The following is a 23,269-nucleotide window of genomic DNA, read 5'->3' as shown; positions in this document are numbered from 1 at the left end:
TAACGTCACCACCGCCGCCGCGGCCATTACCACCACCACCATCATGCTACTACAATTGCCAACTGCCTCCACCTCCTCCTCCTCCCCCTCTTTTTCCTCCTCCACCATGCTACTACAACTGTACGTCGCCTCTGCCTCTGCCTCCACCTCCGCCATGCATGTATATAATTGCACAATATATCACCATTGTCTCCACCGGATGAAAACCACAATATGGTGCATACAGTCGTATTCGTCTCACTTGGCGGTGATCTCTTTCTCGCCTTCCTCATCGTCGTCCTCTTCTGCTTGGCGAAGAAGAGAATCGCCACCTGTGTCCCAAGATCGGTTCGTGCTGAACGCGAACATGTCCGGGAGACTATCACTAAGACTACAAGCCCTTGTGGTGAGCAAAATATGACAGTTGTAAAAATCAACGACGACGTGGAACTTCATCAAGAACCTATCAGTTCATCAAGAACCTCGGACTACCGGACGTTCCACATCTAAATACTAAAGAATATTTGTCGTCTGCGATCAATATATTTAGAAAAATATTTAGGGGCGCCACTAACAGCATTAAACCTCACTATTAATACCACCTGTAGAATTCATGTTATATATGGATGCCACCTTCTATTATCGGGTTTATATTATATGGACGTAACCTTCTATTATTGGGGTGCTGCCTTATAATACTCTTCATATATATAACTTAGAGCTAGTTGCTTGTGAGATCATACTTATGTATGTTACTTGTGCCTGTTTTTTTTACGATCGGTATGTGTGTGGGGTTCTGTGGTAATTAGCTGTATTTTCGTTTTCTATTATATTAATTTTGTATGCCGTGTGATCAAAATAAGAGAGAGAATTAGGTAGTTCAAGCCTTAAGGTGCATATGGCGCCAATTCTCCACCTTTAGAAATATTGATGCATGCAACCGCCCCCACTGATTTTTTTAAAACTAAAATTCGACCTTTTAAAAATTTTTAACTTTTCAATTTCTCACCCACTAAAATTTGATATTTTTATATATGTCCCTACTAAACTTTATTTTTTAAAATTTTATTTCTATTGGTCTTCTACAAACAACTTTACTCATTTATATATATGCTAGCTTTTTATGTTTATTTTTTCTTTATACCCTGCATTTTTAGATTAAAAAATATATACTTCATATTCTAAATTGTATCTAAGTTATAGCTTCACATTTTAAAATCATGTTAAATACTTATCTTTTACTCAAAATATTATTTTGACTATGAAAAATATCAAAATATCATCATATTTTACAATTTTGTTCTGTATTTTATTTTCTGTTAAAATTAATTGGTGACTGATGAAAGGTAAGAATTGGGCATAAATTCGAAATTTATAAGTATAAATAAGATTAACTCTAAAAGGATATGATTTTTTTATAACCTCAAAATGCAAAAGTAAATGAAAAAAAAATCTGCCTATGGTAGTGTTATCAATCAATCAAAGTCACATTAAAGTAAAAAGTATGCAAAATAAATAGTTATTTTATATTTGGACGCTTCTCTTGTAGGTCAGTACTATCGGTAGCATCAGTTTCGGACCGTTGGATCAAGTTAAAATCATCTCACATTAAAAATATATGCTATTCAAATAGTTTTTTATACAAATCTTATGGTCAAAAATAGAGAACTGCCGGCAGTTTATTTTTTCTTATCATACTAGAAAAGCTCCCTATTTTATATAAATATGACGTTTTAAGACAAAGTCCTATTATTAGTTTTTTTTTCCATATTCTAAAATTCTCTATGTATTTGATAATTCTTGAAAAGTATAAGTATTGTACTACAATATCTTTGTATATTTTTTCATGTTATTTGTTTAAAAAAAAAAAAATTGTGTATCGTCACACCCCCATTGACATTGACATTGAGGGCTGGCTCCACCGCTGGATGCATCAATTCTTTTTATCCTGAAGTACTTGCTCTTACAAAAGAAAAAAAAAAGTTCGTCAATTAAATGTGAATTAATATGAGAAATGCTTACTCTTTGTTTAGATATATATATTTTTTTTCAGGGGACTTTCTTTAGATTGTTATTGATTGTGGTTTTAGTGTATTTAAGCTGCATACGTAATTATTACCCTTCAAATAATGAATGAAGAGAAAATTTCCAAGCAGTAGCTTTTTGTACTATGCAATATTTATTTCTTATAAATCATTCAACGATGAAATACGTACTTGCACTTGGGAAACTTAATTATAATATTCAAACATGTTCTTTATATACTCGAATCAAAACTCAAACTTTTTACTACAATATTTTTTCTCACAAAATTCAAATTCAGCTTTTTTACTATAGTGTTTTCTCTCACATAAATTCACCTCTCAGCTCAAGTTGTGAGTCTTTCCTAAGCCACAATTTTGGCTTCAAAGTTTGAAATTCCAACAGTAAAATAGACCTTTGATCAAATAAAGCTAATTTTTTTTCTGAAATTTCCCCATAAAGATTAAATAGAAAGGCCAACATTTCAAAGTTCTAACCCTTATTACGAAAGATGAAGATGTCATCATCATGATACAGCAGGTAAGAAGAAGCACAACAACCTCGAGAAGCTGCTGAAAATGAGTTGAAGCAACTATCTCCACTTAAATGAGTAATATACATACCTTCTCAAGAAATCCTCATTTTCCTAATATTTGTGATGCCATTCTTAATACAGAATTACAGTTATATATATATATATATAGCTTCAGTGCTGACAAGGATAATTATTTGATCATATCTATCCGCTTAGCAATTTTGATTATCCTTGGGGCTACGCATTTTTGGTCTTGGAATATTCGTTTCTAATAATTAACGTTCAGTTCTTCGTTGGAAGATTTTCCACATACGGTTGGCCACAGAAGATGCTCTTAAAGTGTATGGATTTGCCTCCGGCTCGGTTTGTCTGTCTTCTTATGAAAACTGAAGAAAGTACTTTAGATCACTTGTTTCTGCGTAATGATTATAGATGCTAAATTTCTTTGGCATAATTTTGGGATTCAAATTACCCGATCAACTTCAGTATTTAAAATAGTGTCTAAGTAATAATGTTTTACCACATTATTTTTAATTAATTAACTTTTTTTTATTTTGATATTTAAATCTATTTTATTACGTGCTATAATACAATTAATTAGACACCAATTAATAAACTAAAAATTGAACAAACAATTTTAAGTTCGTATTGGGAAGCTGTTGGTGTTCGCCTAAACTTCAGTTAAGATTCGATTAGTTTTTTACTATCGGCTCTCGAAGAATCATTCAGCTTCCAATTTTTTTTCTTCTCGGAAGATGGCTATTACTTCTTGTTGCTGGATCATATGCATGCTAGTAAGGTTTAGGCTTCAAATGATTCCTATGGGCAGTATAGAGAAGGTAATTCTCTTCATACTGGTACGTGGATAATTCTCAATCTTATTTTTCACAACTACAACGTCTTTGGAAAACCAGGTTGTGCTCCTCATATTATTCTGGTTGACTTGATTCTCCCTCCTCCTAATTGGATTAAAGTGAACATTAATGGCTCCTCAATTGGTTTGTAAATAGAGCTACAAGTTTAAGCCAGACTAAAAGTGTCGGTTCGAAGTTTGTTGCTGTTGGTCCGGACTTGACTGAGATTTCAAACCTGAAAACTTATTCAGACAAGGTCGGCTCGGCCCAAACTCCCTCTTTTTAAAAAATTTAAAAATTAAAAATGCCTTATAAAGTTTAGGCCATGACAGACCGGCTCTAGGCTCATCGGGTTTTAGAGTCAAGCTAAATCGACCCTCTCCCTTTTAAGACCGGGAAAAGAAAATAAATACCCTTTAAAAGTGTATGGATCAAGACTTTTACCTTTTACTCTTGATTAATAACTTTTTTAGTTAAATAATATACTAGCAAAAAGGTATTTCAAGAGTATAGGATAAAAATCTAAACTCATGAACTCTTAAGGATAAATTCTTCAATTTTCTCCTTTTTTTTCCTAGAAATTGCGAAGATTTGTTAAGGGTTGTTTGTTTACTCCTCTTAATCAAGCTTTTGCTTTGAATGTATATAATTTGTGATTTTATTCTTGCTATTGGCCATGTTTGGAAATTTAGTTAGAGATAAACTTGGGTTGAATGTTGACTCTATACATGTGGTATCCCTCTTCTGCTTTCAGATTCTGTCGGTTCCTTGACGCCCTTTCTAAAACCAACAAAATAATGGTATGCATCTCTCATATCTTTTCTGAAAGGAGCCAATCATTGGATGAACTTTTTTTAGGGGTATCGTGAATCTAATTTTATAAACGTATGAGATGTTTTGGACTTTTCATAATAATAAAGATAAGCGCTAAAAGTGATTTTTAAATAAATGGTGGTTCTATTTACACATCACATTTTACTATTCACTCTTTTTTCTTTAATTTTTTAATGATAAAACGACCATCACATACAATAACAAAAAAAGGACAATTATGGCATATTTAATTATACAATTAAATTTCATTCAAAAAAGAAACTAATTATATAGTTTTTATCTCTCTCCACACACCTCACATGTTATATCCTAAATTGCCCTAATGTAATTTTCTTCTCTCTCTTTTTTTTCCCTTCAATCTCTAGTTATTAAAAAAAAAGAAAAAAAAAACTGATATATTATAAGACAGTATGTACTAGACAGGTTCATTACATATACCAGTAAATATAAACTATTATAAAAAATTCCATAATTAAAGATATTTAAAAATAGTAAAATCCATAAAAATCACAAATATATATATAACCAAAAAAACTCCCGTAAAATCTAAAAATATTGAATGAATACACAAAAGTACAAGTATAATTTTACTCAGTATACAAAATTTAAATTATGTCACTGTAGTATGTTTGTAATAGATTTAGTACCCATAATAAAATTCAATTCAACCTTAAAAATTATGGCATATTAACTAAATATTTTTGAAAAGTATCTACTTGTTCTTGAGGGGAAACAATCTGGCTGGGCTCATGATTGCCCAATTTAATGTAAAACACTAAGCAGTACAATTCAAAGGGAGAGAACCAACCAACTACTCATAATAGAACTAACATACATTTATGCCTTTGAAATGACTTAGTAAAAACACGTCTTTTTTTATTAAATCAGTAATAAATTAATCTTAAGTGTTATAAACTTATATTTTAGAAGTATAAAAAAAATGATAGTACAAGTAATTTTCTCTAATTTTCAAAAGTATCACGAGTGCTTTGGGAGAATAAAGCTAGTTAGACTAAGCCTAAAAAAAGAGCAAGTGATAAATTGATCGTGTTTGTTTTATAAGTTTAAACTACTATTCAAATATTTTAGTTACATGACTTTTTCTCATAAATTTAAATTTCTATTTAAACTATTCTATTTAAACTTATGAACCATACGAGCTCTGATAATATCTAGTTCGGATATTATTAAAACTGTTTTGTCTCTTTTTCATTTTGTTTATACTACCATTAAATGTGCATATATATATATATATATCAATCAGATATATGTGCATGACAAGCATATCTCAAAGCTTTCGCAATTACCTAGCAAACACTTGGAAATTCTTAATAGAGTTGATCAATAATAATCAATAGAACTAAATTAATCTCCATATCTCTTTCGCTATCATTTCCTCCGTCCACAATGAGAAACTTAAAGTTTTATATTTTGCAATTTGGTGATATTTTATACAACGAATGAGATCAGGTACATACGTACATATCATGATGTTATACACGTATTTCTGGTCATTAATAATATAGGCTTTATTGGCAATTTCTAAGTTAGAAATTTAAGCCACGCAGTTATACATATGTATTGTATCATGATCCAAAGCTACATCTCTAATAAAAATAATAAAATTGCTAGGTTGACCTTCCCAGCAAACTTGCATTTGTCTACTTGCCGATAAGTTTTATAAATATATAGCTCTAGCTATAGCCACGCATTACATTACAACCACATTTTCCGATCTCTTTCTAGAACCAATACTACTTCCTTGTTCTCCCTCCCGGCTCCAACTTGTAGAATATGACTAATAATCCTTACTATTCCCCATCTGATCCTTCTCCTCCTCCTCCACCGCCTCCACCTCCACCTCCTCCTCCTCCACCGCCACCGCCTCCACCTCCTCCACCACCTCCGCCTCCACCACTACCGCCGCCGCCGCCACCACCTCCTCCTCCTCCTCCTCCGCCTCCAATTTCACCACCACTATCTCCTCCTCCGCCTCCGATTTCATCACCACCATCTCCTCCTAGCAAATTGTGATGGTGACAATCTCGACACACACACACAAATACGTTCACGGTTTCGTGGTAATTGGTTGTATTTTTCTTTCTTGATGTTAGTTTTATGTCGTGTGATCAAAGGAAGAGAGAGAATTAGGTGCTTCAAGGTTCATGCCAAACCTTTTTCATGTATTATTTGTTTTCTGATGTCTTACCCTTGATGATTGTTAAAAAAAAGTTCCTCAATAATATTAATTAATATGAGAAATGCTTACCCCTTGTTTAGAGAGTTATTGGTTGAGTTTTGAGCATATGTATAAGCTATGTACGTAATAGTTAGGTTCGATCATACTTGTAGTCACTATTTTTCATTTACAAGATCTATGTTCAAACACATGCTTTTCTGTTATAATTAAGACTAAAAAAAAAATACGCACTTACCCATCAAGTAATGAACCAAAAGAAAATTTTTAAGCACCCTCTGAATACACAAACGTTTTAAAATTAATGTGTAATTATTTTTTATAACTCGTTGAACCATTAAATACGTACCTGCATTAGGAAACTGAATTGTCATACCCAGTCTTTCATAAACAAAAAAATTAAGCTCATCAAAATCCAATAATTTGATAAATTATTTTTCGTTTAATCAATTATACAACTAATTAATAGGGGTGTTCTTCAAAACCAAAAAAAGAAACCAAATGCTATCTAAATGGAAAACCCACCACGACAAATTAAAAATTTGGTTTCATATCACAAAACTTATTGTGTCGGTCGGAAACCAAACATCCAAAAAAGATAACGGCTTATAATGTTAATATATAAAACATATGATATTATGTTTTTTATTTTTTTAAAAATCTTATAAACTGTTAGGTTACTACATGTAAACTGCCAGGTTATTGCATATAAACTGCTTAGTTACTATTTCCTCGAAAAACAATCAGCACCCCGTAATAATCTCCATTTTTTGAAAAAGCAATGAGACAAGTACATCGGAGTCACTAAAAAACATCTTAATTAAATTGGCACTCATTATCAATCCCATTCACGTTGAATTACCGACTCAAGATTTATTTTAAAATAAAAAGGAAAAAAAAAAACTAAGTTAAAATAGACATCTAAGCCAAAAGAAAACAAGCAACGGCGACCATAACTCTACACGATAGCCTAAACCATAACTTTGTACATCCCTCGGCATATCTAAAACCGCAGTAGGACCAAATCCTTATGCAAATGAAAAGAGATGAAGTCCGGAGCATGTAACGCCCAGTAAAATTAAAGTGAGGGATTATGCTTAATTATGTGAAATTGAGATTATTAGAGTGCCAAATTAAATATTTGAGGATAAAAATAAATACTTTTAGTCATGAAATTTAATTTTATGAAATTTTGATTATTTTTAAAATTTTTCATCTTTATCCAAACTTTTTGAATTACATTTTTACCTTTGACTTTGAGAAATTTTACAATTGAGTTCCTCTGATATTTCTGCCTCAAAATCACGTGACTTCAGCAAGGAACATTTTGGAATGTTCATTAGCTTAGCACCGGTTGAGAGGTTCTAGACACATTCGTGGGTTTATGTAGCATTAACCCATTAATATTTCCTTTACCCATTTTCTCTCTTACATTTTCCTTTCTTTTGCTCATTTTCTGCAAGGGGAAAAAAAAAAGAAGAAACACCAGCCCTATTTTTCTCTCTTTCTCTCGTTAAAACCACAGAGGAACCGCAAAATCTTAAGTGAATCTTGAAAGAAATTGAACCAACTCCTTTGAATACTTGACGTTTGGTAGAAATTTGAAGTTTTTAAAGCAAAACGACTTGGAAATCAAATTTAGGGTTCCACTTTTGGTCTGCAATTTTTGAGGTCCTCGGAACAATTAGAGCGAGAACAAGGAGGTGCAAGTATTGGGATCTAGTTCAGTAGATATTTTCCTGATGAGGTAGGATTTTTCTTCCTTCCTCTTCTAAAGCCTGTTACTCAACAGTTTGGCCTTGAGATTATTTGAGATATGAATTATAAATTCTGAGTATTTAAGCTACGTTTTATGTATTTCACTAGTAGATTGAATTTCTATTATACTGTTGGAACTAGCAAATGAAGAAAAATTTATGTTGTTTGTGTTTAATATTGAAAAGGACATAATGTTGGTAATCATGTGAACTATTTTAGTAGATAACATAATTTTATGTTATTTACAATGGTTCTAAATTTATATATATATATATTAAATATATTATATACCATTAGAGTTTTATGGTTGTAAGTTTGTAAGTGTTGTTTTGTTGTCTTTCCATGTTAAATTTTTGTATTTAATTATTTATTTCTATATCTGTCTATAAATTCTACTGAGCTCTTCGCTCACATTTTTGTGTTTTTAAATTTTCCCCTCCTAAGTTATGTGGACTGTTTGAGATAGCAATTTAGCTTAGAGTTGCTGAGCGGTTCTAGTTTCTCATAGAGATTACTATAAATTAGCTTATATAAGGTGAATTTCAGTATTTCTGTAATTGTTGTACAATAACTGTACTGCACCACTTATTCCAGTGTTGTAATATTTCAAGTAAAATATTGTTCTCGGACAGTTTTAATTATTTATAAGTTTTTTGTTAAGCCCTCGCGAAGCGATTGTTTTATTATTATTTTCGAGTCAGTCTCATTTTTATGGATTTAGAGCATTAAATCCTGGTTTATTCTACGTTTATTTTTAATTAGTCGAGTCGGTCTCGTTTTTACGGATTTAGAGCATTGAGCAACCAATTATAATCATCTCTAAAGCTAACTTATTTGCATGAGAACAATGAATATACAGTCATTGAAGTAACTTTATTAAAAACATAGAGCTACCTGTTATGGAAGGAACTTGATGACTTCTGCCATGCATGCAGTAAATAAACCACAAATGCGGAATCATACTCTCAATCCACAACGATCGATGTCACCCAAAAAAATCTCAAACTTTTTCAATCATAATCATAGATATATCGCCATGATCAACTTGGTTTAATCAAAAAAAAACCAATACTAAAGGAGCTGAAAAAAAAAAAAAAAAAAAAAAAACCTGGAAATTAATACAAAAGTTGAACAACGCGTACCTTAATCCAAAAAGGAGAATTCGATTGTGCCAATGAATTTGAACACCTCTATCAGCACGATTAGGCTTTACCATTATTATTGAAAGGAACACATAACAAGAAGATCATTCTAAAGAGTAACTTTTAGCTATGCAATCATTCTAAGAATTATGCATATTGTCAATATTCAATTTTCTAGTTCTCTAATCAGCGCCCAAACAATAGCCTTAGAAGTGTTATACTTTTGAAATGTACATCTTAGTCCATTTAATTATTTATTTCTTTTTTCTTTTTTCAATCTTATACTTTTGAATGTGTCCTATTATTTTTTTTCCTCATTTACCTTTGTTGAATAAACTTTTTCTCAAATATGTCACTTCTTAAATATTTTTCTTATCCTCCTCTACAATAATTGTTTTCAAATATAACCATTATATATACATATATATATATTTCTTTCTAATTGGCCGGATGAAATAATGTTTCTCCACTGTTTTCGTACTACTTAACTGATTTTTACTTACAACCGTCTTAAATACTATTTTCTCATATGTATTCTCTAAATAATTAATTACCTAATTTGTCCCACGTACTGAAATATTTTCTTTTTCAAATGTGCTCAACCAAAATAATGTGTTTCATACTCAAAATAGTGTTGATCAGCACATGATTAGTGCTGGTTCAATCTTACTGAAAAAAAAAAAAAAAAAAAAGTTGTAGATTAAATGTGCCTTTAAATAGTAGAAAACTAAAGCGGCTTGGACTTTTGAGATTTTGCGCCTCTTTTTTACATTTGTTAAACCATGTATGTATGCAGTTCGGACTAAAGGCTAGCTCAAACATCGAAGATTTTAGCATGGCAAATTTATATAGAGGTAGTACTACACGCCATAGCGATTTCTTTTTCTTTTTTTTTTTTCAATTTTGAAGGGGCCATACGGAATTTACGGATGTTTTGTTTTTATTTGTATATGAAAAAGGGGATTAAAATGGAAGATGATTGATTAACGGATAAGCTTTCTAACGATGCGAAATTTCCCATTAAAGCATTTCAATCGGTCGAGGAAGCTGCCTAGATATTAAAAGAAGACCATACAATGACGTCTCTATAGAAGGGCCAAACAAGTAGGTCCAAAACACATCTCAAGTTGCAGTACTTTTATTTTAATATCCGTGAAATATTTGTCTCTCTAATATATATTGACCACTATAAATGTTGAAATAAGATGCATTGCACGTACGGAAGCAAACGGGATCACGTTTACCAGTTTAGGTGGCTATATAGAATAACTTTTTGGTTAAATAGTGAGAAAGGAAAGGAGACTGATTATTTGTCACAGGAGACTTAAAAAACACAAATAAATTATTAACTTATTTAATATATATATATATATGCCATCCCATATGGCATTTAGCCCTTTAGTAGTTGACTCTACCTTTATTTCTTGTTGGTTTGTTGTGCGACTGTTTTCGTCCATTATGGCTTCCAGTTTATTACTAATTAATAGCAGTTTAGTTACAATTATAGCACCCTTAATCGTGGATGGAATGTAGCTGTATGTACAATTTATAAAATTGAAATTCAAGCAAATCTCATATCTTGACTAATGCAAATATTTATGATCCTATATATACAAGAACTACTGTGCATTTGATATCATGCACAAGAAGAATTGACAACGAAATTCCAAACACATATATAATGTGTAAAAAAGAAAAACATAATAAGATAAGCATAAATATGTGTGGAAGCGCAAAAGCTAGTATATTATAGTATACTACAAGAATTTCGGTCTTTCGCTACCAAAGAATTGGTAGCAAAAACCCTTAATTTTAGTAGTAAAAGGTTTTCGCTACCCAAAATTTGTGGTAGCTAAAAACCGGTAGTAGAAAGTTTTTAAAACCCAGAAGATTATGCCACTTCACTTTTTCTCATCTTGTTTTTGTTCTCATATTTTTTCTCTAGAATCTGTGAGAATATTTTGTAAGTTAGGCTAGTGTTTTTCTTGACTAGGCTAAAGATGATCTTATATGCTTGGTGACCCGGTTTGGGTTTCGGAGTTGGGCTGTAACGTTGATACATTTAAGTTGATTAATTTTTAATTATTCTCAGTTTTCAATTCAATATTTTTGTGTTATCAATTTTTATATATTTTCAGTCATGCTTTCTTTATGTAATTTTTACACGACACAATTATATTGATCACGTTGTTGTATTAGTAGTCTTTTATTGCGATATTACATGTGGTATATTGTTGCTCTTAGATTTCTAATAAGAATAACTGTTGGGTTTTATCATAGGAATTTAATATACTCTAATACATTTATTTTAATTGTGCTTTAATTCTTTATCTTTCGGTCGATTGTTTGAGATGTAAAATTTTTAATTGAGTTAATTAATCAAAATCTAAATCTAAATTGGTGAACGCGGCATATAAGGGATTCTCGACGCTTTGCCCATTTTTAATCATATGGTTTTCGTCTAAGTTTTCTCTCACTTGGTTTCTTATAAAAATTTGTTCTTTGCTTTATTTTCATATTTTTTATTAGAAAAAAGTTCTGAAAATATTTTATCTGTGTTTTTCACTTATTTCTTCTAACGTTTGTTTCTGTTAATTTTTCTGGTTATTTTTGTGATCTCCTCATAGATACGACCGCCCATACTATGCTACAATTGACCGCTTTATTTATACACAATTTGGACGTAATCAGCTATCTTATATGTTATTTGGTAGGAAAAAAAACTATTTATCACTACCAAATCAATAATTTGGTAGCAAAGGTCTTATCCAGCTACTAAATTTTAGTAGAAAACCATCATATTTAGCTACTAAATTCACTTTTAGTTGCCGAAAAATGACTAGACTATTTTAAATGCTAGATACTATTTTCTTTTAAAAATATATTTTACTACTATCTTTATTGTGTGAGATATGCTTGAAAACCATCTCCTTTATATTATTGTTTATTTGAAAAGAAAAATTATGATTAATCTCATATATATATATATATATATATGGCTACTTCATAACATGTATGTCGTGCATCATAGAAACATATGTACACTAATTAGTTAGAATGCAATTTACTTACAAAATATAATTATAATTTTTATTAAAATGTAAATCATTCTATCTTATAATATTTATTTTTGTAGTATTAAAGTTGTTTTCACTTATTCATATAATAAAAAAATAAGCAAATATTAAAAATTACATTTTAAAAACCATTTTGCTACCAAATATGTTATTTGGTAGCAAAAAAACTATTTTCTCTACAAAATCAACAACTTTTGTAGTAAAATATCATATTCGGATACTAAATTTTGGTAGCAAAACACCATATTTAACTACTAAATTTACTTTTGATAGCTGAAAATTGACTAGACAATTTTGAATAGTAAATATTATTTTCTTTTAAAAATATATTTTACCACTATCTTTATTGTGCGACATATGCATGAAAATCATCTCCTTTATATTATCGTATAATTGAAAAGAAAAATTATGATTAATCTCGTATATATATGCATGTATATATAAATATGACTACTTCATACCATTGTATACTATGCATCATATACACATATATACGCTAACTAGTTAGAACGCAATTTATTTACAAAATATAAGTATACTACTTAATAAAATGTAAATCAATTGGACTCGCAATATTTATTTAGTTGAGTTAAATAAGTTATTTCCAATTAATCATGATATGAAAAATAAAAATAACAAAAAAATAAGCAAATATTGAAAACTATGATTTAAAGACTTTTTGCTGTCAAATATGTTATTTAGTAGCAAAAAAGCTGTTTTCCACTACCAAATGAACAATCTTTGGCAGCGAAATTGTTTCTTTTGGCTACTAAATTTGGTAGCAGAACGCGTCAACATTCGGCTACTAAATTTTTAGTAGCCAAAAGTATTTTTTGCTACCAAAATGAAAATTTTTGGTAGCAAAAGATAAATGTGTCCATTAATTAGTTATAACATGTACGCAAAAACATACTGAATTGCTACTAAATTTTTTTTAGTAGTTAAAAAGTCTTGGCGCCATGTTTTTAGCTACCAACTGAATTTAGTAGTAAAAAAAAATGTTTTTGAGACCAAAATTTTAGTAGTAAAAACATACCGATTTGCTACTAAGTTTTTTTTAGTAGCATAAAAGTCTTGGCGCCAAAACATTTTTGTTTGGCGTCATATTTTTAGCTACTAATTGATTTTGGTAACAAAAAATAATGTTTTCGAGACCAAAATTTTGGTAGTAAAAGTATACTGATTTGCTACCAATTCTTTTTTGGTAGCTAAAAACTCTTGACGTCAATCCCATTTATGTTTGGCATCATATCTCTTGCTACTAACTGATTTTGGTAGCAAAACAAATATGTTTTTGAGTCCAAAATTTTGGTAGGAAAATCATAGTGATTTGCTACTAAATTTTTTTTGGTAGCAAAAAAATCTTGGCGCCAAATCATTTCCGTTTAGCACAGTGTTTTTTGCTACCAACTAATTTAGGTAGCTAAAAATGTGCCTTTGATACTAAAATTTAGGTAGCAGAAACATACATATTTGCTACTATTTTTTTGGTAGCCACAAACTCTTGGCGCCAACCCATTTTTGTTTGGCGCCATATTTTCTGCTACCAAATGATTTTTGGTAGTATAGATTATGTATTTTTGATACCAAAATTTTAGTAGCAGAAACATACTTATTAACTATTAAATTTTTTTGGGTAGCCAAAAAGCTTTGGCACTAACTCACTTTCATTTGGCGCTATATTTTTTGCTATTAAAAATTTTGTTGTAGCAGAATCGTCACTTTTTGCTACCAATTTAATAGTAGAAATTCGTCAACATTTTGCTACTAACATTTTTTCGATAGCAAAAGATAACTTTTACAAACCAAAAGATAACTTTTGCTACCGAAAAAATTGTAGTAGCAAAATTTTTGGTAGTAAAAAATTAAAATTATTGTAGTGATATATTATAGAGAGGACTCGGTAACAACAATTAACAATGAAATTGACAATAAATTCCAGAGAAAAAAAATTAGGGCAATAAATTAGCCAATTTGTAAAACGTGTCACAAAAGCGGGAAAAGAAAGAAATTGAGATAAATCGGAACCATCCTGCTAGGACCAATCGCATTGGAACTGGAGCAGAGAATTGGATTATTCTTGAGTATTCGCAACCTCAAGGACCAAAGTTTTTATTTTTATTTTTTTCCCGTTTATTAGAAAAAAGTACGTACTTCCCTATAGTTGGTCTTTTTTTCCCTCTTCAATTAACTTTTTTTTCCCCTTGTAATTTTGTCTCTATCTCTGTGTACAAATGGGGCCAAATTATTGTCTACCTGTTTGAAGAGAAATTTCAAAATAGAGTTTACTTGACACTGATTCTTAAATCACATGGGACGTACCCTAATTAGACGTATGAACATTAGGTTTCGTGTAGTGAAAAACCAACAAACTTGTTTCTACCCAAAAAAAAAAGTATGAAAGTCATATCCTTGCGAAAAAAAGGGGTCGTTGGGTGAAAAACATTTCTTTAATTGACTAGTTTTATTGCAATTTGTTGTTATAATTAATTATAATTACCAAGATGACAGAACAAAGTCGCGCAACATTCATTTTAAAAAATAAATGAACAAAAAAAAAAAAAAAAACCCACGCCTCCCATGATAGCTACATGTTGTTCCAAGTTTTAACCGAGAAATTTATCACGTGCTTATCACACTGTATACATGATAATTATTCAAAGTTCAAAGGTTACATATATAGCTGCCCTTGTAGACCAAAACCCAATCATGTATAATTAAATGTAAAGGGTGCGTGCAAAACAGTTAAGGACATGAACAATAATGATTATTGTATTCCCAACAGTGAGATTCTTTATAATTTGTCTTTATTTGTTTTGTTAATGCATATGACAACTCGACAGAAACTTTAAACAATAAGAACGGGTACAATTATCGTCTTCCTTGAAAGAATAGATTAATTGGGGCCCAAGATGTATGAAGGCTGCTTAATAATTTGAAGGATTAGAAACTTAGAATACTTTTCCAACTAGTACAAATAGCACCTCACTTCATGGCTTTGGTCTCAGCCTCCCTAAAGTCATATATTCCTATATCCATAAATCTTCCATACTAATTAGTTCTCCAATTGTTCTTCACTCTCTAAAAGTTGCATAGTAAAATGACTTACGGCTATCCTTACTACTCTCCCCCTCCACCACCAGTGCCATCCCCTCCTACGCCATGTAATCCCGTGGAGCCGCCACCTCCTCCTCCTCCATGTGACGATCACCCTGTGCAGCTGCCACCTCCGCCTCTACCGCCACCTCACCACCACCAGCACTACCCGAAACCCTTGCCGCCACACCATCACCACCACCACCACCACCACCATCACAAGTCACCGCCGCCACCTAAAGACCATCACCATGACTACCCTAAGGCACAACCTCCACCGACGCCAGATCACCACCACATCTATCCATCTCCTCCACCGCCTCCGCCGCCCCCTCATCATCACCATGTCTACCCCAAGCCGCCACCTGATCAATCATGTTCTCCACCAACACCTGATCACCAATACACCTATCATTCTCCTCCTCCTCCTTCCACGCCGCTACCGCCTCCTCCCCACCACCATGTCTACCCTAAGCCACCATGTAATGATCAGTCACCGCCTCCCCCACCAACACCCGACCACCACCACTCCTATCCAAAGCCTCCTCCGGCACCTCAAAATGTCTACACAAAACCACCTCCACCCCCAGACCACCACCATTACTATCCTCAGCCACCAACTGCATCCCCACCAGCTGTTGCCGCAGCGCCGCCACCAAAACACACTTACCCGCCAAACCCTCCTGAAGGTTCCGCTCCACCACCACATCCATACTCTCCCCACTATCCTCCGCCACCAAAATCACCTCCAAAGACAACAACACCAGCTCATCCACCAACACCTCCACCAACACCTTACAAACCACAGCCACCAAAATCATCACCTCCAAAAGCACAACCTCCGTACAAGGCGTCGCCGCCGCAATCGCCCCCAAAAACAACACCGCCAGCACATCCCCCAACTCCTTACAAGCCACAACCACCGACGTCATCACCTCCAAAAGCACATCCACCAACTCCCTACAAACCACAACCCCCAAAGACATCACCACCCAAAGCACAACCTCCGTACAAGGTACCGCCGCCAAAGTCCGGACACCCTCCAAAGCCTAGCAAGGGAACTCCACCAGCTCAACCACCGAAACCGTATTCCAAACCTCCTCCAACATCTTACGGCAGCTCACCCCCAGCACCGCCGCCATCCTTCTACGGCTATGCACCTGCCCCGCCCACGTTCAGACCTCCTCCGCCAACAATCGGCGCGGTCCCTCCGTCGAACGACATAGTGGCGCCGCCTTCGGGAGGCAACAACCACACTACCGTCATTGCTGTTTGTGTTTCTGTAGGCGGCGCTTTCTTCCTCGCTTTTCTCCTCGTTGGACTCTTCTGCCTCGCCAAGAAGAAGAAGAAGCCAGTGATGGTTCCCGCGGCGGTTCCTTGCGTCGAGGAAGGTGAAGAAAGCTACGGAGGAGCAGCCGCCGCGGTCGGAGGTTACGGTTCGCAGAGTATTAGCGGTCATGGAAGCTCTCATGGAGACGCCGCCGCAGCCGTCGCCGTCACCGGAGGGGAGCCCTGTGAGCCTGGTAGCAGCGGATCTTCGATAGATGGCTCAAGCCATCATCGGAGTAGTTACTGATGAGTCAAATATTTGATCATCGTGACTGACTCATCATGCATGCATGTGTTTCCTAAAATAATTAATAATGCGCGTACATTTATGTATTCTATTCGGGAATTATTGTGTGTTTTCATTGGATTTGATTCGTTGGGGCTGGGTTTATAATAAGTTTTGTTGGGGATGATCATGAAGTAATTACTATATCTCATGATTCTTTCTATTGTGTCATTGATATATTGGTCGGTATTGTTGTGTGTACCAAGGGGCTGAAGGAGGAAATTACTGCCTTAATTCCAAAGAAGTGGAAGAGAGAATTTTTTTTTTTTTTTTTTAAAGAAAGAAATAAAGAAGGAAATGCTTGTAATGTGAAGTTTGGAGTTATGTGCAGCTGTATGCATCAATAAAGAAATAGTGACGAACACATGTTGGAAGTAAGTATGGATGTTTCTAAAATTTGGATTTTTCTTTTTTTTTTTTTTTTAAAAAAAGAGCATTGCTTATTTATTAAATTATTTTTATTTGTGCACTTTTCTTTTTCGAGTTGTTGATTGGACAATGGGAAAGTAGAGTTTCACCTCATGAAGCTAGCGCGTTGAGGTGGGTGATGCAAACATTTGTTTCTGGATCCATTTCTTAAACTATTAACATGATTAATTTTTTAATTAAAAACTTATTACAACAACATTGTCGTCTAGAGAGAAGATTTAAAGCAAAAAAAAAAAAAATCTATAAATTATGTATTCCTTATTCTACGGAGAATATAACACTATATGGACATATTTTAGCGGGAATAATATTAGAATAAAAAATTATAAATGTGATAGAATCTAATGATTCATAAACTATAACTATTCGGGGGGTTTTTTCTTTTCATAGCGTGGTCAGAAATTCATAATCGACATGTTGAGTTCCAAAAAACTATTCGTGAAATTGGAAGTATTTGAGGAGTGGCGAGAATTTTTTTTTTTCTAATTAATGGTGATTTTTTAGCATATATCTTCCAATTAAGTAATTTTCTAATATCTGATTCGTACAACTAATTAATGTTTGGTGTAAATCAAAGGAAAAAAATGCGTCCACACTTGATAAATTTGTTAATAAGGAAGAAAAACAACAAAATTACGTCCACACACATATACGTACCTAGAATAGTTTCTCCGGTATTAAAAGAAAATTTTAATTATAACAATATAAATCATTTTGTATCCTTGTTGAATTAATTTTTTAATTGTCTCCGGCGGAAACCTAAAACTCAATATATTTAAAGCAACTTACAGACCTTGTAAAAATTGGTGTTAGCTCAATTGACTTTTATTTAATAAATTGCTCCTTAATTTGTTCTTTAGCAATAAAGAAACGTATTGAAGTCAACAACATAAACATAAAGTCCACAATTGATTTACCAGCTTTTCTGAGGTTTTAGTGCTATGAAATTGTTTAATTTGTTAATCGTTCCAATTAGTATTTTTATTTGAAAGGGCATAATATCCTAATATTAAAGCGTGTGTATATGATACAACGGAAAGAATAGAACAAAATTTTACCAGCTTAATCCGAACAAAAGACATGCTATAAAATCCCAAATCTACTTAAAGGAACCTCACAAGGGAAAAAAAAAAAAAAAAAAAACCCCCCAAAACGGAGAAAAAACTAAACTTTGTAATTCAATTCTCAAAATATTCAAATCTTACTATTACAATAAGCAAAAAGATAACCACTAAACAAAATAAAGCTAAATTAGTAAGTTAAAACAACGACAATAAAAATATAAAAAAACAACTACTTACCCTCTCACAAAGAGTGGGCCCCACATGTAGGATCCATGTGGGACGCACGGATGGAGCCCACTCTCTGTGAGAGAGCAGGATCATGAAGTCCCATTGGACAAATAGTATTTCTCTATTACGTTTGTTGTTATACAGTGAATCAAAGTATTGTGGGATTTATGATTAAGCAATTGACATGTGGTAGAATCAGTCAAGGCCTGCAGAGTAACTAAAGTCTATAACAGTCAATTGGTTAGCATGGGTATTTATGTGTTGTATTAGATACATGGGATTAGAGTGTTGGCATATACAGTTGTAATTCAAATATAAATAGCCGTTAAAAGATTAATTTTGTATCTTGTAATTCTATCTGAGTGTGAATTCTTTCTTCTTATAAGGGTTTTCTCAGAGCAAGAGTGAACGAGAATGGTAAAGATTTTTTTAGGAAACTTCTCAGAGAGGGGGGTTTGTGGCTGTAATCTGTAATTCATTGATCATAGTGAAGAGAGCTGGTCCTACCGTTGATGTAGGGAATTTTCCCGAACCAAGTAAATTTGTGATTGGAATACTCGCGGTGGAGGAGATACGGTGAGGAATATGGTGAAGATGCAGGTGATGATGGCTGCTGGTATAACAAGTACAGTGGTGGTTTTGGTGACGATGGTGGTCATGGTGGTAGTGGGGTGGTGGAGAATAGTCATGGTGGTGGCGGTAACGTGGTGGAGAAGGCGGCTGTTGGTGGGCACTCCACCGACAAGAGTAACTTCTCCGATAGTATGAAACTTCACACTCATCGGCGTTCAAGTGGCTCCAATCACTGATCATGATGTCAAACCCCGAGAAAAAATCAAGAGCTTTGATACCAACTGATGTAACAGAATTGATAGAACGGAATTTTATCGGCGCAGAGAATTTTCAAATTCACTTAAAAGAAATCCCACAAAGGGGAAAATTCTCAAATTAAAGAGAAAACTCTAACTCTAATTCAATTATCAATATATTCAAAGTGTCTCCCTATATAACCCATTTACAAAATGATAACAAGATAGTTACTAAGACATAGGACAAACTAGACAAATAGCGATAAACTAATAATAAAATTAAAGCTAAGTGGATAAACGACAATGCAACTAAAAATAACGACTAATATAGCCAGAATTTCCTACATCACTTTTAGTAGTTTCTTGTTGGTTTTGTGTTTTTGTTGTGATCCATGTATAGCCGCCAGTTTTACCTACTGCGGGATCTATTGTTTTTTCTCAGATTATGTGCTGTAAAGTCTTGCTGAATGCAGCTGAATGTACAATTGTTTTAATGGTTAAAGCAACTAATTCTCATGTGGTTGTCATATTTCAATTTCACGATACAATATATATATATATATATATATATACACACACAGACACACGACATCATCCACATTATTGTATGCAATAATTCACAATTTATATTGGATAAGGATAAATACAGATAAAATTTTTCATTATTCTAACGACGTTTCATTTGGTCATGTAAGGACATTCAGTACTTTTTATGCTTGTTTGACAATTAGAATATCTTATTTGGGTAAAGTTGAATCTAACCCTTGACAGCTGGGAGGAACTGTCGTCAAAGAAAATCAAAATATGATTGTCAGTTTCGACAACAAATTAAATGTTAGTTCTAAAACAATTTAATAATAAGGGGAGGGTTTATATTCCAACTAGTATACGTGTAACATTTCTTAGTGGTGCTTTTCATTTTTTAAAGAAGTAGATGGAGAGTTGGAAATTGAAATTCTCCTTAAGATATTATCATGCTAACATGTTTATATTGCTTGTTATTCTCGTCGAAAGCGTCCAAAAAGAGCAAGTGAAATCAGTATAATCATTCTTGGAAAAATAAAAAATTGGGGCCCTATAATGACATATGGAGGCTTTCAAATAGTATAAATAACACCCACTGACATATGAAGGATCCCACAGTACCGTTATATTCTCCTATATATATCCGTCTTCTATAATTGACTCATTAATATCTAATTGTGACTCAATCTAATAACATTTGCACTTGTACAAATATGCCTCACTACTCTCCCTCTCCGCCAGTTCCTCCACCGCCGCCACCTCAGGATGCCTATCGACAACCCCCTTTGACGTCAGACCACCGGGGTTACTATCCGAAGCCGCCAACTGAATCTCCGCCGGTTGTAGCGGTGTCGCCTCCGAGCGACAACTACCCGACAAAATCACTACCAAAAGTACCACCACCACAATATTCACCTCCAAAGATACCACCAACGTATCCACCAACTCCTTACAAACAAAAACCACCAAAATCCAAACCACCAAAAGCACAGCCTCCGTATAAGGCTCCGCCGACTGAGTCCACATACCCACCAAAGCCTAGCAAAAGTGCTCTGCCGGCTCAACCGCCAAAATCATATTCCAAACCCCCACGTCCAAGCACTCCTTGCCCTGGCGTCTCGCCTCCATTACCGGCGCCTCAGTTGACTTACGGGCCACCATCGCCTACTACCGTCATCCCACCGTCGTCCCAGATGGCAGCACCGCCTCCGGGAGGTAATAACCACACCACTGTTATTGCCGTGTCTAGGAGGCGCTTTCTTTCTGGCTTTCCTACTCGTCGGATTCTTTTGCCTCTCTAAGAAGAAGAAGAAGCCGGTCATGATTCCAGGCGAAGCTAGTTACGGCGGCGGTTCTTCGGGGCTCGGTCAAAGAAGCTATCGTCCAAGTAGTGCTTACTGAGGGAAATGGTGATATGATTATCATCATGCATGCTTGCATGTAACGTGGAATATGTGTGTTTTCATTTGAATTAATATTTTCGTTGGGCAGTTTCCTAATCATGTTTCTATCTGATTCTTTCTCTTGATGTGTTTTTCATTTTTATTGTTCTGTGTTGGCTTCCAAGAGCGAGTAAAAAAATTATATATATTGCTTTCGTATTATATATGGTTTTCGTAATGCTTTCTTTTATAAACTTGGAGGGCTTATCAGAAACATACGTGGGACTCATGCCCATCGGCCCTACGAGTTGTAGTGACGAATACATAATTCAATGTCCAAGAGCATTGGTTCACATATTCAGGGACAAATATGTGATCTTGTTAATGATTGCACTTTAGGTGGTTGATTTCGTATAAAATTAATTATGTAACTTATATAATTTGTGTGTTTTTTTCCCCATCCCGTTCAGAACACTCGATTTTAACTAATTAATAGTACATCATAAGTCTCAAAGCTTCCTACATGCCTCAACTGCTTCAAATAGCAAAAATTTGAACACAAAATTTGTTGGTTCTTTAATCAATTATTATTGTCAATGGTAGACCAATTCTAACACAAGACTCAATCTTTATGAAGATTTAGGGGCTTGATCACGCAACAAACAACATAAGATTTGTATCCAGGTTCTGTCCAAATTGACCTATTCTATTGAGCTCTTCCACGAGAAGCTCTTTTCACTAATCAAGAAGATGATTATACACTCAAGATCATAAAACTCTCAAATCACTTAGAAAACCCTAACCCAGAGAAAAACAAGATTTACAGAGAATTTACCAAGTTTGATAGAGAAAATGCCCGGTGAGTAGAATAGCCCTTAACTACCTAGAATTTCCCAAGCCCCAAACACTGTTACAAAACTCTCATGGGTTGTTTGGTCACTAGATCCATGCCATGATTCGAATCATAGTTCGTGATTAGCTACACGTAAATCAAAAATGGTTTTGAATTATGATTCTGAATCCATCAATCAAACGTCCACATACAACCAAAACCCTTGCCTTTCTCACTCAAGGAATATTTCTCTTTCTCTCTCTACAAACCTCGATCATCTCTGAAATAAAACCCTAATAGAAATATATAAAGAAAGTCATAGAGTCGGTGATTTACACATGGGATCTTCTAATAAACTATCTCCACGTGTCTTCTCTCTCGTGTGATCATCTCTTTCTCTCTCTCTTGTGTAAAGTCTAATCTTCACCCAAACGACTTGTCGCTTAACACTTGAGTGTGTCGTTTCTTCTTCTTATGACGTTAATTAGTGGATATACTTCTTACAGTCAAGCATGCCTATTATGAGGTACAATACTTTTCCTTGTAATTAAACATCAGCGTGCCTCACAAACATACACACATATTTATCAGGACAATAGATGAATAGATTACTCGACGGCCTATTATGCAGTATATTAGACTTTCTTAATGCAACTAGCATCTTACTAACCGTCCTATATATGTATAAAGAGTGATAGTAAGGAGATCAGTCGACGTTTTTAGATTTGTTTTGAATGTTGGACACTTGACTCTTGTATTAATTTAATTCCTATTGAGTACTCCATTAATGACCTCAATCCCTTATTAATACCTCTCGCCAAGAAGCAAAGCCGAAAAAACAGAAAATTTTCTCAGTTACTCTCGTGACTCTTCTTTCTCCTATTAGGGGGG

The 23,269-nt window shown here is 33.8% G+C and overlaps 2 protein-coding genes across 2 annotated transcripts; both read left to right on the top strand.

The window, feature by feature from the left end:
* Positions 1 to 15,420: 15,420 nt before the first annotated feature.
* Positions 15,421 to 17,478, top strand: LOC21408732 (extensin). The gene has a single exon (XM_010100382.2). The coding sequence runs from the start codon at positions 15,499 to 15,501 to the stop codon at positions 17,068 to 17,070; it is 1,572 nt and encodes a 523-aa protein (XP_010098684.1). The 5' UTR covers positions 15,421 to 15,498; the 3' UTR covers positions 17,071 to 17,478.
* Positions 17,479 to 20,851: 3,373 nt separating this feature from the next.
* LOC21408731 (extensin) lies at positions 20,852 to 21,565 on the top strand. The gene is given in 2 exon segments (XM_010100381.2): positions 20,852 to 21,407; positions 21,409 to 21,565. Coding segments are annotated over 2 exon segments (687 nt in total). The 5' UTR covers positions 20,852 to 20,877.
* The last annotated feature ends 1,704 nt before the right edge of the window (positions 21,566 to 23,269 follow it).

The sequence above is a fragment of the Morus notabilis genome, unplaced genomic scaffold (genome assembly GCF_000414095.1).
Source record: "Morus notabilis unplaced genomic scaffold, ASM41409v2 Scaffold467, whole genome shotgun sequence".
In the NCBI taxonomy this organism is placed as follows: Eukaryota; Viridiplantae; Streptophyta; class Magnoliopsida; order Rosales; family Moraceae; genus Morus; species Morus notabilis.
This window is presented reverse-complemented; position numbering and strand designations above follow the sequence as displayed.